Source organism: Mixophyes fleayi, chromosome 9, assembly GCF_038048845.1.
Source record: "Mixophyes fleayi isolate aMixFle1 chromosome 9, aMixFle1.hap1, whole genome shotgun sequence".
NCBI lineage: Eukaryota > Metazoa > Chordata > Amphibia > Anura > Limnodynastidae > Mixophyes > Mixophyes fleayi.
Genome location: NC_134410.1, coordinates 120218591 through 120236234, shown reverse-complemented (window position 1 = coordinate 120236234; position 17644 = coordinate 120218591). Strand labels below are relative to the sequence as shown.

General features: G+C 39.8%; 1 protein-coding gene across 2 annotated transcripts in view; it reads right to left on the bottom strand.

Annotated features, from left to right (window-relative positions):
• The window catches only part of LOC142101132 (histo-blood group ABO system transferase-like), a 39730-nt gene extending 23117 nt beyond the window's left edge, over positions 1 to 16613 (bottom strand). For both annotated transcript variants that reach the window (XM_075185354.1, XM_075185353.1), the window contains exons 1-2: positions 16337 to 16613; positions 391 to 466 (exon numbers count right to left, since the gene is read on the bottom strand). Coding sequence is in view for 1 of the 2 variants with exons in the window: in XM_075185353.1 (XP_075041454.1) it covers positions 391 to 461 (71 nt within the window). In the remaining variant the exon portion in view is untranslated. The remainder of the gene's footprint in view (positions 1 to 390; positions 467 to 16336) is intronic.
• Positions 16614 to 17644: the final 1031 nt, after the last annotated feature.

The following is a 17644-nucleotide window of genomic DNA, read 5'->3' as shown; positions in this document are numbered from 1 at the left end:
TCTGTAGAGTGTGCAGAGTCATCATCTTTTCAGCAGACGGTTATGAGAGATGAAGATCACAGATCTGAAGGTAAATTGTGACTGAAACTCCTGTAAAACAATCAACCCCCTCTATTATCTCGTGCATAAAAAAAAATCAGCTCTGCCCTTTGGACTGCAGGGGCTTTGTGGATAACATGCTCAATGCTGATACAGGCCGCGCTTGCGCACTATAATGGTCGTACTTTTGAACTTACTTTTAGCTGCAAAATAAAACTTTTTGTGCCTTGAAACCATAACCTGATTGGACGTCCACTTATTTACCTTAAATAAGGGATCAGTACATTTAGCATCTTTGCCAAAACACCTTGTCCTACAACTGTCCTCCAACATTTAGTTTCATAAACTTACCAGCAGAAAGAGAACATCATGAGAGCCATGACAAAGAGCAGTACAAAAATCCATTTCTTTTCACAGCTCATTTTATCTGAAAGAAAAAAAATAATTATGTGCGGTATATGCACCATGCACTGTGAATTGTACAGTCCAAGGAACTTTTGATTTCCCTTTATTGAAAAGGACCATGTTATTCCTTATAATATTGGCCCTTTACTTTTTTCATTCTACATCTCTTCTCTTGGAGCACTAATTTGCTCATTCGGCCTCCAATACCACCTCTACACTGATGACAGCCAAATCTATATCTCTTTCCCTGACCTCTCCACTTCTGTACTATCTTGTGTAACCAACTGTCTTTCTGCTATCTCCACATGGATTTCCCAACGCTACCTAAAGCTCAACTTGTCCAAAGCACAGCTTATTATCTTCCCTTCTGCCAAAGTCACCACCTGCCCTCAAATCTCCCTCACTGTCAGCAACACCACAATTTCCTCAGTCTCCTAAGCCCGCTGCCTGGGTGTCACACTTGACTCTGCCCTCTGCTTTATTCCTTACATCTAGACTCTCTCCCAGTCCTATCGACTCCACCTTAAAAACATTGCCAGAATACGCCCTTTACTTACTCAACATGCTGCTAAAACTCTTATCCATTCTCTCATCATCTCCCGTCTTCACTACTGCAACCTCCTGCTATCTGGCATTCCTGACACCCATATATCCACACTTCAATCCATCCTAAATGCTGCTGTAAGACTGATCTTCCCCACTCACAGCTCCACATCTGCTGCACCACTTTGCAAATCCCTACACTGGCTCCCTGTGTCCTCCAGAATCAAATTCAAATTACTCACCCTTACCTACAAAGCCCTCAACAACACCCCTGCATACATCTCAAATCTCATATCAAAATACTCTCCCTCCCACCCTCTTAGATCTACCTCTGACCTGCGCCTTGTCTCGTTACTGGTAACCACCTCTCACTCCCACCTACAAGACTTCTCCCATGCTGCTCCCTACTTATGGAATTCCCATTCCCTACCATGCTCAATCAAACTTTTCCACAGCCTTCAAATCTTTAGATGCTCTTTGAAAACCCATCTCTTTTTTTAGAGGTGACCTAATCCCCTATAACACTATTCACACTAATGCACCCTCACAACTGTCCCAATCTCTACTCTGATCCACATTTGCTCCTCTTGTTTCAGTTGTACCCTCTTCCACTTAGAATGTAAGCTCTCTAACAAGCAGGGACCTTCATACCTTTTATTTCATGTCTGCAGTTGTTTTGTCTGCCTTGTATGTTCCTGTTTAATGTATGTACTGTTTTCCCTACTGTACGGCGCTACGCAGCTCTGTGGCACCTTACAAATAATAATAATAATAATAATACACAGCAATATTAAGAAATAGTTGGCTTTCTGTGATTGGGGTGAGGGTGGGGTAGGTCTAGGAATAGGTAATCATATCTTTAGGTGGAGGATTGAGGAATGAAGCAGGTGAGGTAGATTTCATATGAACAATTGCAAAATTAATCAATCGTATCCTGCAAGCATGGGTGATGGGTGAGCCATTCTCAGAAATTATCTGTCACCACAGATCAGCAGATTTGCAAAACTGTTTGTGCAGATGTTCATACCACTTATATATTGTGTAACAATTTTTAACATTTTCACAGTAAGTTTTAAAGAATCCTAGAGCTGACCCAGCTTGTTTCTTATGAAACATGTGCTACGTAGTTTAATATATTGTTTGAGGGCACTTGCGAGCTACGTGTGCTGCAGTGTACACAGATACTGAGAATAACACACAAACCGCAGAACAGAGGAATGATCCTGTCCAGAAAAGATATTGAGAATAAAAGTCAGTACACCGAAAAGAGAATTGGCAATGTCCATACATACAGAATAAGAACATATACCAGGGGGTAAATGTACCAAGCTGCGAGTTTCCACCGGGTTTGCAAAGTGGAGATTTTGCCTGTAGCAACCAATAATAATATACCTGTAATTTTTTTAATAAATGGTAACTAGAATCTGATTGGTTGCTATAGGCAACATCTCCACTTTATGATAGAGAAAGGTATAGAGATAACAACGCTGCTCTAAAAGGTATGAAGCTGCCAGAGTGGGTCTGTGTGGGACGAATTCCTAACTTCCCAATAGAAATTGGCAAAGACATATAATGCTGACCCACGGCGCTATGAATCATAAAAACAATGTGGAGATAGAGATGAGAAAAATACTAGAGAATGTAATGTAACAAAAACATCAATAGATTTACCACATATAACCAGAAGGGTTTATTACAACTCCACTTTATGAACCCGCTGGAAACTCACAGCTTGAAACACTTACCCCCAGGAATTGCACCCATATAATAGAACAAGAAAAATAATACTGTGCCACTGATCAATACAATGTAGGAAATCCCTAGAAATTTAGGATATTAGGAGGTGACTCCAAACCAAAGTTCTATATGGGAGTCATTAATTTACCAACTGATTTTATTATTATCCTTTATTTTTTAGAGCACCCATTATATCACACAGTGCTGTCTCTTGAAAGGGGAATCATAATATCAAATAAATCACATACAACAACGTGGTCCCTGCCCAAATACGCTTACAATCTAAGGTACGGAAAACGATTGAAACCTAAGGTGGTGAAATAATAATTGTAGCTGATGGTGGTGACACAATTGATTTTTAAAGTAGACACATACAGTATCAGGGATCTCAAGTTTCAGCTCAACGGCTATTAGATAACCTTCACGTTCCTTGTCTTGCGTTGAGTGAAACCGTATAAAGTTCTGGACCTGGTGGTTACCCAGCAATGTCTGCCCTCAGAGATGTAAAGTATGTCTACACGACATAGGAGAGAGTGGGTCCAATGAGTGGAGAAGACAATAGTTAACAGATTACATTTAAATGCAAAGAGAAGAGAATAGAGAGAAGATGACACAAAAAACATGGCACAGATGATGTTCGGTCCCTCAATCCACATTTAGTGATTCCATGGTCTAATCAATCTGACAGAAGTATTTAATGAAATGAAGAGTAAAACCAACGTAGACATTAGTTTGTGCATGTATTCTTGCTTGTCCTCCAAATCTGGAGCCCGGTATTTGCTCAGCTTACTAAACTCAAACACTGCAGCATTAAAAGTGATCAAACAGTTCTACACTATTAAAGAGAAAGATAAGATCATCCGCACAAGGTTAGGATAATCCTCATTCCTATAATATCATTAAAATTTAGGTGAGGGGGTGCTCTTCCCACTTATAATCATAGAACAAAAAGGAAAGAAGGTAATGGGTTTGCAAGGCACTGCTACCCTATTGGAAAGGTTATGTTAAAATACATTGGTTTATACCTTTATTAATTGTTTTACGTTAAAAATTAATTTACCCCGAGCAGATGAATAAACCCTTGGTCTATAGTAGTGAAATATTAAAACATAGATATATACATGTAAATAGAAGAAAAATAGTGTTTAAAAAGATCAACCACGAAAATTGGAGCCAGTAAGTAAGATCTTTTTATCAAACAATAATCAGAATCTTAAGCTGGGTACACACTACAGAAATTCCGACCAACTTTTTATGCTGAGCGATTTTACATGCGATCGATGTTCCGATCGCTCGGTCCATGGACTGCATACACACCCAGCCTTGTTTAGGACGATAAAGGGAAGAGCGGACGTCCCTTTAGCGACTTTTTACAGCCATGTTGTCGTGAGCAATGACTGTAATTTCGTACTCACTGTTGTGGATCGGTCGGAAGTTTATACACACTACACAGCCGAAACGAGATTGGAACGAAAATATTTAACGGTACGACCAACCAAATGAGGCGACAATCGTCAATTTGGGCAGACTTTCCACCATCGTGTCACTGCACACACTGACCCGACTTTTGAACGAGCGGTCGTATGTCGGCTGATTGAGCCGATTATTGGACCAAAACTGTGTAGTGTGTACCTAGCTTTAGCATTCATCAAGCTATATTCCTATTGTCCCTCCTTTATTGCTCCTATAAATTCCCAAGATGTCAGTGGAATTTTATGGCATATGGTGATAACGATGGATTGTTAAGCCATATAGTTGTAAGTATGCAGACTTATAAATACAATCAGTTTAGCTGTCACCAGTACTCAAAATAACAAGAAGAACTTCCTCATAATCTGCTCCCCAGTATACCTGTATGTAAACATTAGATCTAAGGGATCCAGATTATATCAATCCCTACATAGGCTGTTAATAACATCTAATAGTACAATTATCAGAGAAAATACCCCACTTCTACTATCTTATTTCATATATCATCATAATGGTTATGGGTTTAAAAATCTACGAAATAATGTCATGCAACGTTGCAGGAAATATGTGCTTCTTATAAGGGACAGTCTCCTACTCTATAGACACTAGTCCCCCAAACTCTGGTCTCATCATAGAGGGTGAATTTGTAGCCATTCATTCACTACATAAAATACATCCCTGTCTATCATACACCCGCAGCGTATAGACTGGGCATATATATATATATATATATATATATATATATATGTTATAGCCCCATAATGGATCTAAACACTATTGTATGAAGCGATAATCAAAAGTATATGGTATTTGCTGGGGAGCGCTAGCAGCGACTCAGCAAATACCATATATTTGCTGAGTCGCAGTGGGGTAGAAGTGGGTTATTTTCTCTGATAATTGTACTATTAGATGTTATTAACAGCCTATTTAGGGATTGATATAATCTGGATCCCTTAGATCTAATGTTTACATACAGGTATACTGGGGAGCAGATTATGAGGAAGTCCTTCTTGTTATTTTGAGTACTGGTGACAGCTAAACTGATGGTATTTATAAGTCTGCATATTTACAACTATATGGCTTAACAATCCATCGTTATCACAATATGCCATAAAATCCAACTGACATCTTGGAAATTTATAGGAGCAATAAAGGAGGGCCAATAGGACAATAGATTGATGAATGCTAAGATTCTGATAATTGTTTGATCAAAAGATCTTACTCACTGGCTCCAATTTTCGTGGTTGATCTTTTTAAACACTATTTTTCTTCTATTCACATGTTTATATCTATGTTTTAATATTTCACTACTATAGACCAAGGGTTTATTCATGTGCTCGGGGTAAATGAATTTTTAGCGTAATACAATTAATAAAGGTATAACCCAATATATTTTTACATAACCTTTTCAATAGGATAGAAGTGCCTTGCAAACCCATTACCTTCTTTCCTTTTAGTTCTCCACTATTGCCAAGCAAGTAAGTTCATCAAAAAGTCTTGTATTGTGTCATCATTCCCATTTTTATTTTCTATTCTGTGCTTTTCTATATTCCACACTGATTGTAGTGTACATGACCTTAGCAGGCCTATTTAGCTACATTTTATGGAGGCTTTGTCATATGCATATAATACAAGTAAAAGAGCTAAACCCCCAGTGCACCCTATGGGCAGTATTCAAATAAGCACTCTTCATAAGGCTGGGTACACAGTCAGGGATTTCAGCTGATTATCGGGCCAATCACACAATAAACGACCATTCAGCTTGATATCGCATTAATGTGTACGCTCTAACGATGAACGATTATCATTCCAAAACACATCGTATCGTTTCATTTGATTTTTAAACTGAACTTAAAATGGAACGATGTCGTTCCATTTCCGCAGTGTGTCTGCACTCAGGACCGGCAGTGTCCATAGATCTCTATGCAGTGTGTCTGCACTCAGGACCGGCAGTGTCCATAGATCTCTATGCAGTGTGTCTGCACTCAGGACCGGCAGTGTCCATAGATCTCTATGCAGTGTGTCTGCACTCAGGACCGGCAGTGTCCATAGATCTCTATGCAGTGTGTCTGCACTCAGGACCGGCAGTGTCCATAGATCTCTATGCAGTGTGTCTTCACTCAGGACCGGCAGTGTCCATAGATCTCTATGCAGTGTGTCTGCACTCAGGACCGGCAGTGTCCATAGATCTCTATGCAGTGTGTCTGCACTCAGGACCGGCAGTGTCCATAGATCTCTATGCAGTGTGTCTGCACTCAGGACCGGCAGTGTCCATAGATCTCTATGAAGTGTGTCTGCACTCAGGACCGGCAGTGTCCATAGATCTCTATGCAGTGTGTCTGCACTCAGGACCGGCAGCGTCCATAGATCTCTATGCAGTGTGTCTGCGCTCAGGACCGGCAGCGTCCATAGATCTCTATGCAGTGTGTCTGCACTCAGGACCGGCAGTGTCCATAGATCTCTATGCAGTGTGTCTGCACTCAGGACCGGCAGTGTCCATAGATCTCTATGCAGTGTGTCTGCACTCAGCACCGGCAGTGTCCATAGATCTCTATGCAGTGTGTCTGCACTCAGCACCGGCAGTGTCCATAGATCTCTATGCAGTGTGTCTGCACTCAGGACCGGCAGCGTCCATAGATCTCTATGCAGTGTGTCTGCACTCAGGACCGGCAGTGTCCATAGATCTCTATGCAGTGTGTCTGCACTCAGGACCGGCAGCGTCCATAGATCTCTATGCAGTGTGTCTGCGCTCAGGACCGGCAGCGTCCATAGATCTCTATGCAGTGTGTCTGCACTCAGCACCGGCAGTGTCCATAGATCTCTATGCAGTGTGTCTGCACTCAGGACCGGCAGCGTCCATAGATCTCTATGCAGTGTGTCTGCACTCAGGACCGGCAGCGTCCATAGATCTCTATGCAGTGTGTCTGCACTCAGGACCGGCAGCGTCCATAGATCTCTATGCAGTGTGTCTGCACTCAGGACCGGCAGTGTCCATAGATCTCTATGCAGTGTGTCTGCACTCAGGACCAGCAGTGTCCATAGATCTCTATGCAGTGTGTCTGCACTCAGGACCGGCAGTGTCCATAGATCTCCATGCAGTGTGTCTGCACTCAGGACCGGCAGTGTCCATAGATCTCTATGCAGTGTGTCTGCACTCAGGACCAGCAGTGTCCATAGATCTCTATGCAGTGTGTCTGCACTCAGGACCGGCAGTGTCCATAGATCTCTATGGAGTGTGTCTGCACTCAGGACCGGCAGTGTCCATAGATCTCTATGCAGTGTGTCTGCACTCAGGACCGGCAGTGTCCATAGATCTCTATGCAGTGTGTCTGCACTCAGGACCGGCCATAGATCTCTATGCAGTGTGTCTGCACTCAGGACCGGCAGTGTCCATAGATCTCTATGCAGTGTGTCTGCACTCAGGACCGGCAGTGTCCATAGATCTCTATGCAGTGTGTCTGCACTCAGGACCGGCAGTGTCCATAGATCTCTATGCAGTGTGTCTGCGCTCAGGACCGGCAGTGTCCATAGATCTCTATGCAGTGTGTCTGCACTCAGGACCGGCAGTGTCCATAGATCTCTATGCAGTGTGTCTGCACTCAGGACCGGCAGTGTCCATAGATCTCTATGCAGTGTGTCTGCACTCAGGACCGGCAGTGTCCATAGATCTCTATGCAGTGTGTCTGCACTCAGGACCGGCAGTGTCCATAGATCTCTATGCAGTGTGTCTGCACTCAGGACCGGCAGTGTCCATAGATCTCTATGGAGTGTGTCTGCACTCAGGACCGGCAGTGTCCATAGATCTCTATGCAGTGTGTCTGCGCTCAGGACCGGCAGTGTCCATAGATCTCTATGCAGTGTGTCTGCACTCAGGACCGGCAGTGTCCATAGATCTCTATGCAGTGTGTCTGCACTCAGGAGCGGCAGTGTCCATAGATCTCTATGCAGTGTGTCTGCACTCAGGACCGGCAGTGTCCATAGATCTCTATGCAGTGTGTCTGCACTCAGGACCGGCAGTGTCCATAGATCTCTATGCAGTGTGTCTGCACTCAGGACCGGCAGTGTCCATAGATCTCTATGCAGTGTGTCTGCACTCAGCACCGGCAGTGTCCATAGATCTCTATGCAGTGTGTCTGCACTCAGGACCGGCAGTGTCCATAGATCTCTATGCAGTGTGTCTGCACTCAGGACCGGCAGTGTCCATAGATCTCTATGCAGTGTGTCTGCACTCAGGACCGGCAGCGTCCATAGATCTCTATGCAGTGTGTCTGCACTCAGGACCAGCAGTGTCCATAGATCTCTATGCAGTGTGTCTGCACTCAGGACCGGCAGTGTCCATAGATCTCTATGCAGTGTGTCTGCACTCAGGACCGGCAGTGTCCATAGATCTCTATGCAGTGTGTCTGCACTCAGGACCGGCAGCGTCCATAGATCTCTATGCAGTGTGTCTGCACTCAGGACCGGCAGTGTCCATAGATCTCTATGCAGTGTGTCTGCACTCAGGACCGGCAGTGTCCATAGATCTCTATGCAGTGTGTCTGCACTCAGGACCAGCAGTGTCCATAGATCTCTATGCAGTGTGTCTGCACTCAGGACCGGCAGTGTCCATAGATCTCTATGGAGTGTGTCTGCACTCAGGACCGGCAGTGTCCATAGATCTCTATGCAGTGTGTCTGCACTCAGGACCGGCAGTGTCCATAGATCTCTATGCAGTGTGTCTGCACTCAGGACCAGCAGTGTCCATAGATCTCTATGCAGTGTGTCTGCACTCAGGACCGGCAGTGTCCATAGATCTCTATGCAGTGTGTCTGCACTCAGGACCGGCAGTGTCCATAGATCTCTATGCAGTGTGTCTGCACTCAGGACCGGCAGTGTCCATAGATCTCTATGGAGTGTGTCTGCACTCAGGACCGGCAGTGTCCATAGATCTCTATGCAGTGTGTCTGCACTCAGGACCGGCAGTGTCCATAGATCTCTATGCAGTGTGTCTGCACTCAGGACCGGCAGCGTCCATAGATCTCTATGCAGTGTGTCTGCACTCAGGACCGGCAGCGTCCATAGATCTCTATGCAGTGTGTCTGCACTCAGGACCGGCAGCGTCCATAGATCTCTATGGAGTGTGTCTGCACTCAGGACCGGCAGTGTCCATAGATCTCTATGCAGTGTGTCTGCACTCAGGACCGGCAGCGTCCATAGATCTCTATGGAGTGTGCAGAGCTACGATCTTGTCAGCTGATGGTTATTACAGATGAAGAGCACAGATCTGACGGTAAATCATGTAAAACTTCAATAGTGTGTACACAGGAATTACCATGCTGATCGGGACTTTTGTTTTTATCAGTCATTGGTAAAATCGTTAACGATATCGCATTGGGAGAAATTTTCTCTAGTATGTATCCAGCCTTAGGCTAGGTACACACCGAATAATTTTCCGACAGACGTGTTATATACAACGACTTTACCTTTGACCAAAGGTCCAATCACTCGGAAGGATTAATGCATACACACTAGTCACGTTTTAGACAATTAACCAAAGACCGACAGTCCGGGCAGCAACTTTTCACAGCCATATTGTGGTGAGCAAAGATTTGAATTTCATGCACACTGAAAAGACATATGAGGTCCATCTATTGATAGCCCCAAGAAATTTAAATAAAGGGCAGAGCATGTTCAATAGTAATACACATATTTTGCATTTTCAATGAATGTGTATTGAGTGTACAATAAAGGGACAATGGCCATAATTTTGGAGGCAGTCATAAGGAATACACATACATTTGAAATTTACATACACACGCCCCCACAGAAGTCGCAGTTAGAGCAAGGATCGGCAGTTGTTCATGGATCTATCGGAAATCTATAAGCACTACATGATCGTTAGGTGATTAAACAGTACGACCAACCAGATGAGCCAACGATCGACACTTTGGGAAGACTTTGGACCATCATGTCATTATACACACTAACCCGACTTCGGACCGAGCGGTGGTGTGTCGGCTGATTGGCCGATGATTGCACGAAAAAGCTCCAGTTGGTACCTAGCCTAAGTCTTTTCAGTACTAGTGAGGTTACCTCTACAGGTAGAAGTAAGAGGTACCTCTACAGGGCTTCACATGCTGACCAGAACAATGAGAGCTATTCTGCATTGAAAATATCAAAGAAGGATGTGACATGCTGTAGGTGGATGTTCTACATTGGCAAATAGTTGTCATGTTCTAAGACTTGTAGGTTAAAGCATTTAGGCTGGGCACAAACTACAGAAACTTTCTCTCGCTGTGATATCTTTAAAGATTTTACCAACGACTGAAAGTCCCGATCAGCAGCCGATTCCAGTGTACACACTATACACGTTTTACAAGATTTACCTACAGATCTGTGATCTGCTTCTGTCATAACCATCGGCCGAAAAGATTGTGACTCTGTAAACTCTATGGAGATCTGCCTAGACTGCTGGTGGTGAGTGCGTACACACCGCAGAATCAGTGGCGGATCCAGGGGGGGGGGGGGGGCTGCCCGGCTGCTCTGATTGTGTTTAAAACACAATCAGAGCAGCCGGACAGCACATTGTCACTGCCGAGCGGACCTGCACATATTGTGCAGCCGCCGGCAGCCTTGAAGTAAAAAAGGGGACGGGGCCTAAATCGCCCCTCCTAAATCGCCCCGGGTAGGATACTTTTCTAGATCCGCCCCTGCGCAGAATCAACACAACATCGTTCCATCGTTTATAGAGATTATTACATCTGGTTCTAAAAACAAATGAAAGGATACGAAGTGCTTTGGAACAATATTCATTGATTGTTGTAGCATTCACAATAATGCGATATCAGGCCGAAAGGTCGTTTATCGTGCGAATGGCCCGATAATCTGGTGATAAACCTGTAGTGTGTACCCAGCCTAAAACTCAGAGATTAAAGCATGTTAACAGAATTCTGTTCTCGTTTTCAACTGATTTTGTTCCTGAAGCGCATGATTTTATTTAAAACCAGTAAGTCCTCATTTGTTTCTGGTTAGGGTTTAACATTGTGCACACAAAGATGGAATCCATTTTGTTCTCTATTATCAACCAAGGTAAATCCCACAAGTAACAACATGTGAGTTCTTTTTTGAATAACTGTACAAAAATACATAACTGTCTGTGTGTGTGTGTGTGTGTATTTATATATTTTTGTTCTTCATATTTTGTTCTTTATGTATCATGTTGTGTCATGGGTCACTGTTTTCTGTATATGTCATGTACGGCACTGCGGACCCTTTTATAAATTAAAGATAATTATAATAATAATAATAAAATCGTTTCTCCTGATTGGCTGCACAAGAAGTATAACAGCTTTTAGGTGAACAAACTGGGGGGATACACTATTGTTTCTCTAGGAGTAGTACCGTTGCTAATAGATTGGTATTTTATAATGTATGTTTTGCAAATGATAACAAATGTATTACATATATATGATTATGGAAATCCCTGCTTTTTTTTATTTTGCCTGAATGTTTAATGTTTGACTTCTGTCTCTCCTGCTGTGCATTTGGAAGTCCAGATCAGCTCTGCAAGTTGCTGAAGGGAAGAGATCTCTCAGATGCTAAAGGTGCACATGACAGGTGACAGCACATCTTCATCCCTGACATTCCATTTCTCTTAAGTGATTAATACAATTAAGACGAAGAGACCACACCTGTTTACAACCATTGTAGAGCTGGGTACACACTACAGGTTTTTCAACTAATTATCATGCCAATTACACAATAAACAATTTTTAGGTCTGATATCACAAGAGTTCGTAAGCTCCTATGATCATGTTTTATCGTTCCAAAAGCACATCGTATCGTTTGATTTGATTTTATAAACTGACTAAAAATCACTATGAACATTGGAACAATGTTGAGCAAATTCTGCAGTGTGTATGCACTGACCACCAGCAGTGTAGGCAGATCGATGGTTATGACAGATGAGGAGCACAGATCGCAAAGTAAATCATGTAAAACGCGTATAGTACGTACACAGGAATCTGCTGATCGGGACTTTTAGTCGTTGGTATAATTGTTAACGATATCGCATTGGAAGAAATTTTCTGTAGTGTGTAAGCTTAAGGATCTCATTCCTACCAATATTACATCTATCTATCTATCTATCTATCTATCTATCTATCTATCTTGTATCTTTCTATCTATCTATCTATCTATCTATCTATCTATCTTGTATCTTTCTATCTATCTATCTATCTATCTATCTATCTATCTATCTACCTATTTATCTATCTAATATCTATCTATCTATCTTATAACTGTCTATTTATTTAACTCATATCTTTCCATCTATGTATTCATCTATCTATCTATCTATCTAATATCTATCTCATATCTATTTAACTCATATCTATCTATATATCTATCGCACATCTATCTATCTCATATCTATTTATCTACCTATCTAATATCTATCTATCTCATATCTATCTTGTATCTATTAATTCATATCTATCTATCTATCTATCTATATCTATCCATCTATCTATCTATCTATCTATCTATCTATATATCTATCGCATATCTATCTATCTCATATCTATTTATCTACCTATCTAATATCTATCTATCTCATATCTATCTTGTATCTATTAATTCATATCTATCTATCTATCTATCTATATCTATCCATCTATCTATCTATCTATCTATCTATCTATCTATCTATCCATATATATCCATCTATCTCATATCTATCTATTTATTTAACTCCTATCTATCTATCTATCTATCTATCTATTTATCTATCACATATCTATCTCATATCTATCTATTTAACTAATATATATATCTATATATCTATCTCATATCTATCTATCTTGTATCTATCTCATATCTATTTAATTAACTCATATCTATCTATCTACCTATCTATCTATTTAACTCATATATTTCTATCTATCTATCTACCTTTTTATCTATCTATCTATCTATCTATCTATCTATCTATCTATCACATATCTATCTCATATCTATTTAACTAATATCTATCTATATATCTATCTCATATCTATCTATCTATCTATCTTATATCTATCTCATATCTATTTAACTCATGTCTATCTATCAATCTATCTCATATCTATATATTTAACTCATATGTATCTGTCTATCTATCTCGTATCTATCTATCCATCTATCTAACTATCATCTATCTATCTCATATCTATCTCATATCTATTTAACTAATATCTATCTATCTATCTTATATCTATCTCATATCTATTTATTTAACTCATATCTATCTATCTATTTATCTATCTATCTATCTATCTATCTCATATCTATATATTTAACTAATATTTATCTATATATCTATCTCGTATCTATCTATCTATCTATCTATCTATCTATCTATCTATCTATCTCATATCTATCTATTTATTTAACTCATATCTTTCCATCTATCTATTTATCTTTCTATCTATCTATCTAATATCTATCTATCTAATATCTATCTATCTATTTATTTAATTCATATCTATCTATCTATCTAGCTATCTATCTATCTATCTATCTATCTATCTATCTATCTATCTATCTATCTCATATCTGTCTCATATCTATTTATTTAATTCATACCTATCTTAATATCTATCTTGTATCTATTTATCTATCTATCTATCTATCTATCTATCTATCTATCTATCGGCACATTATTCAAATGTATTATTTTTATTCAAATGTAAAATATTCCAAAAGGATAATAGTACTGGGGTCATGAGTTCAATTCCCGACCATGGCCTTATCTGTGTGGAGTTTGTATGTTCTCCCCGTGTTTGCGTGGGTTTCCTCTGGGTGCTCCGGTTTCCTCCCACATTCCAAAATCATACTAGTAGGTTAATTGGCTGCTATTAAAATTGACCTTAGTCTCTCTCAGTCTGTGTGTGTATATTAGGGAATTTAGACTGTAAGCTCAAATGGGGCAGGGACTGATGTGAGTGAGTTCTCTGTACAGAGCTGCAGAATTAGTAGCGCTATATAAATTGCTGCTGCTGCTGCTGATGATGATGATAATGAACATAGATCATTTGAATAGACTGCATGACACGCAATGTGGTAAATGTATCAAACTGCGAGTTTCCGGCGGGTTTGAGAAAGTGGAGATGTTGCCTATAGCAATAAATCAGATTTTATCTGTCATTTATTTAGTACATTATACAAAATGACAGCTAGAATTTACATTTAGAGGGATGCAAAATGCAAATATAGCAGGTCACTCAAATATATTTTCATTTAAATGTAATACGTACAAATCCATGCAATGGAAAGCACTATAATTATTAAGTATATAATCCAAATATACCAATCAAAACATTTGTAGATCCTGGATATTCAAATATGTAACTCAGTTATATCAGTGATAGTTTAATAGATAATCTGAATTATAGTACAGAAGTATATTACTTATTAAACAATTTGACCATCACCTTTTGGAATTATATTTTACATTTAAATAAAAAGTTGTATGTTTCAATGACCTGCCCCATTATATAGCTGAGTTTTGCTTCCCAGCTAATTTAAAGGCAAATTGAGGTATGGAATTGGTAAAATGTTTATGGGGACAAAATAGGTTGTTCAAATTGCTTCTTTTGAACTATTCTTTTTCCTTTTTTTATGGTCTTCACAGCATAGGGGGCGCTATAATGGGATTCAAGCACAATACGCGGGTAACTAATCCATTATGTGTCATATAGTTTATTCAAGCTATATGTTAACACATAATATTATTATCATCCTTATGGAAACATAGATATTTAAATAAATACTTTTCCTGTTTGTGTTATGTCGGGGTCATATATTAACGGGACAGACACCATGATCGGGTTTAGATATTCTTCCGGTGTTCTGTGAGTTAACTCTCTCGATAATGATTGACTACAGTGTTCCTTGCAAGAAATAAACCTGAATGTCTGCCAGCAGGAATACTTATCTTTTTTTTATTTTCACTGTGACTCTTTTTACATTTTGAATGTAAAATAAGGTGATGTTTGTCAATGTAACAAAATTATAACGAGAGGTGCAGATTGGCACCGTTTTGTCAGGCAAAAAATCGGTGCAAATGTTAAAACAATATATATTTTTTTTATATTCTGTCTGTTGTACTAGGACTTTAATTTGCATATATGTATTGATCATATCTTGCAGACATTTCTGCAGATTCTCTTGTAGTTGAATATATGGACGTACGTAGGACTTTATTCACCATAAGTTTGCTTTGCCTGCCTTAATCAATCCCATAGTATTTTCGAACCTAGATATACCCCAAACATTCATTTATATATTTTACAGTTTACATCTATACACCTATATGTCATGTTAGTCACTATTTTTGTTTGAGCTATTTGTTAAAAATGCAGTATAGAGAAATCAATGATTATTCTTTTTTTAGTTATTTCGTTTGGTGGGGGGTGTTGTTATACCACTCGCTGATTTACTTCCCATTTTTTATGCTGGCATTGCTGTTAGTATGATCTATAGTAATGGCTTAGCTGTTGGCTTTGTTTTGTGCTGCATAAAAAAGTGCATTAATAATAATTTAGGTGTCTGCTTCCTATGTTAGTAAGTTTGGCATGCTCCCCGGGAATCCACTGTTTATGATTAGTCAGTAATCATGAAGTTTACAGTCAAATCATTCTAAACTGGTGGAAACCGAGGATACATCAGCCACCACCCAGTCAGTTGATATTATTTATGGCTTTGATCATTCGTTATTAAGAAATAGTTTTGGATCAAAGTTCAGAAACAAACGTAGGCAAAATTAATGACTGTAGAATAACACACTACAAAATTCTCCGCTCCTAAACCTCCCTCTACATGAACTATTGACGATACCTGTGCTGAATTAATTCGTGAAAGGGTGTTTTTTTTTTAGAAAACTCAGTTAACGAATTCAGCCTGGCTAACTGTGATAATAAATTAAATGATACATTCATGATGAGGTATTTTGAACAAGGTAGAAGTTTGGATACCGTACAAAACGTAATACTTACATTACTACATGTTATTCCTACAAATCATTTTCAAATGATCCCTAGACCGTTTTTTTTAGTTTTTCCAGAGAATTTCTAATAATAAATCCTATGTCTCCACTTTTATGATAGTTAATAGATGTACTTACATTTGTCCAGATACAGAATTTAGGAGGTAATCAGTATCCTCAGACTGTAACTGTGAATCTATCTTGCTGGTAGACTTTAACTGGTGAATAGTAGGTGTGGTACAATCTCCTATTTCAAGCAATAGAAACAGTACACTAGAGGCTGGGGATATGATCCAACTTCAATCTACATATGTTCTATTGGAGCACAGTCAGAGATGCATCCAACAATACTCTAATACTGCATTGTATTGTTCTTTTAGACTGTATAAAGGGTTTCACCTGGAATACATAAGAGCAAATCGCTGCAACAATTTGTATTTCACTGAATTTATAGTCTATAAACTGGGACAATCATCCTATCATTATCATCATTATTTGGGACGTGCCACCAATTCCGCATAGCCAGACGGTCAGCTTTCAAAATACATGGGAACAAATGAAACATGATAACAAGCTGTGTAAGTACAACTAACAAGTACAGAGCGTGCAAGTCAAAGCCGCAAGTAGCATCTATAAAAGTACATAAGGACAAGTTAAACATAATACAATAAAAGTGAAACATAAAAACATAACAGATACATTCAAGGTAGACAAAGGAGGTGCTGACATATAGCCCTAATCAATGCTTGATTAAATACCATGGCTAACCTAGGGCCTCACAATGTGTATAGATCATTTATTTATCTAATGTAACTGATAGGCATGTGATCCATAATGTCTCTATTGTCCTCTATTGTACCCCTCTGGCTTCAGTAGGAATACACTGTGTTTGTAGTAGTGAAATGTTAGATAAACAATCCCATTGTCTAGTATGTCTTATTTTATCCTGTGTGACCTGTAAACAGCTTCAGCCTTCCCCTGAGGCGATACTAATGCAAACAGACCATCTAGTCAGTTCTCTGTTTCACACCCTGACTCCACATAGTGAAGGAAGCATTGGTGTCTTTGAGGGTAAGGGCTTTAGGTGTTGTGTCCGCTCTGTTCTTATTTATCAGAACCCTCAGGGCCTCATTCATTAAGGAACACAAAGCGAATGTAATGTGCATCTTTCTAAAAAAACACAAGTGCATAGGGCATAAGCACATCTGTATGTTGCCATATACTGTCTGCGGAAACATCTCTTGTTGAATACGTATTCAAACGTAGATGGGCACTGCGCTCCCTGATGAATACGGTACGTGACACTAGCGCACGTAGGACTGTAGCATTATTTTCCCCTCTAGCTAATTAATCCGGCAGACGTGCGTTTCAGTACGATAGGCATCTGCATTGCCTATTGACAGCGGAATACACAGGTGTGCAATTCCTTCCTTTATCATCATACTT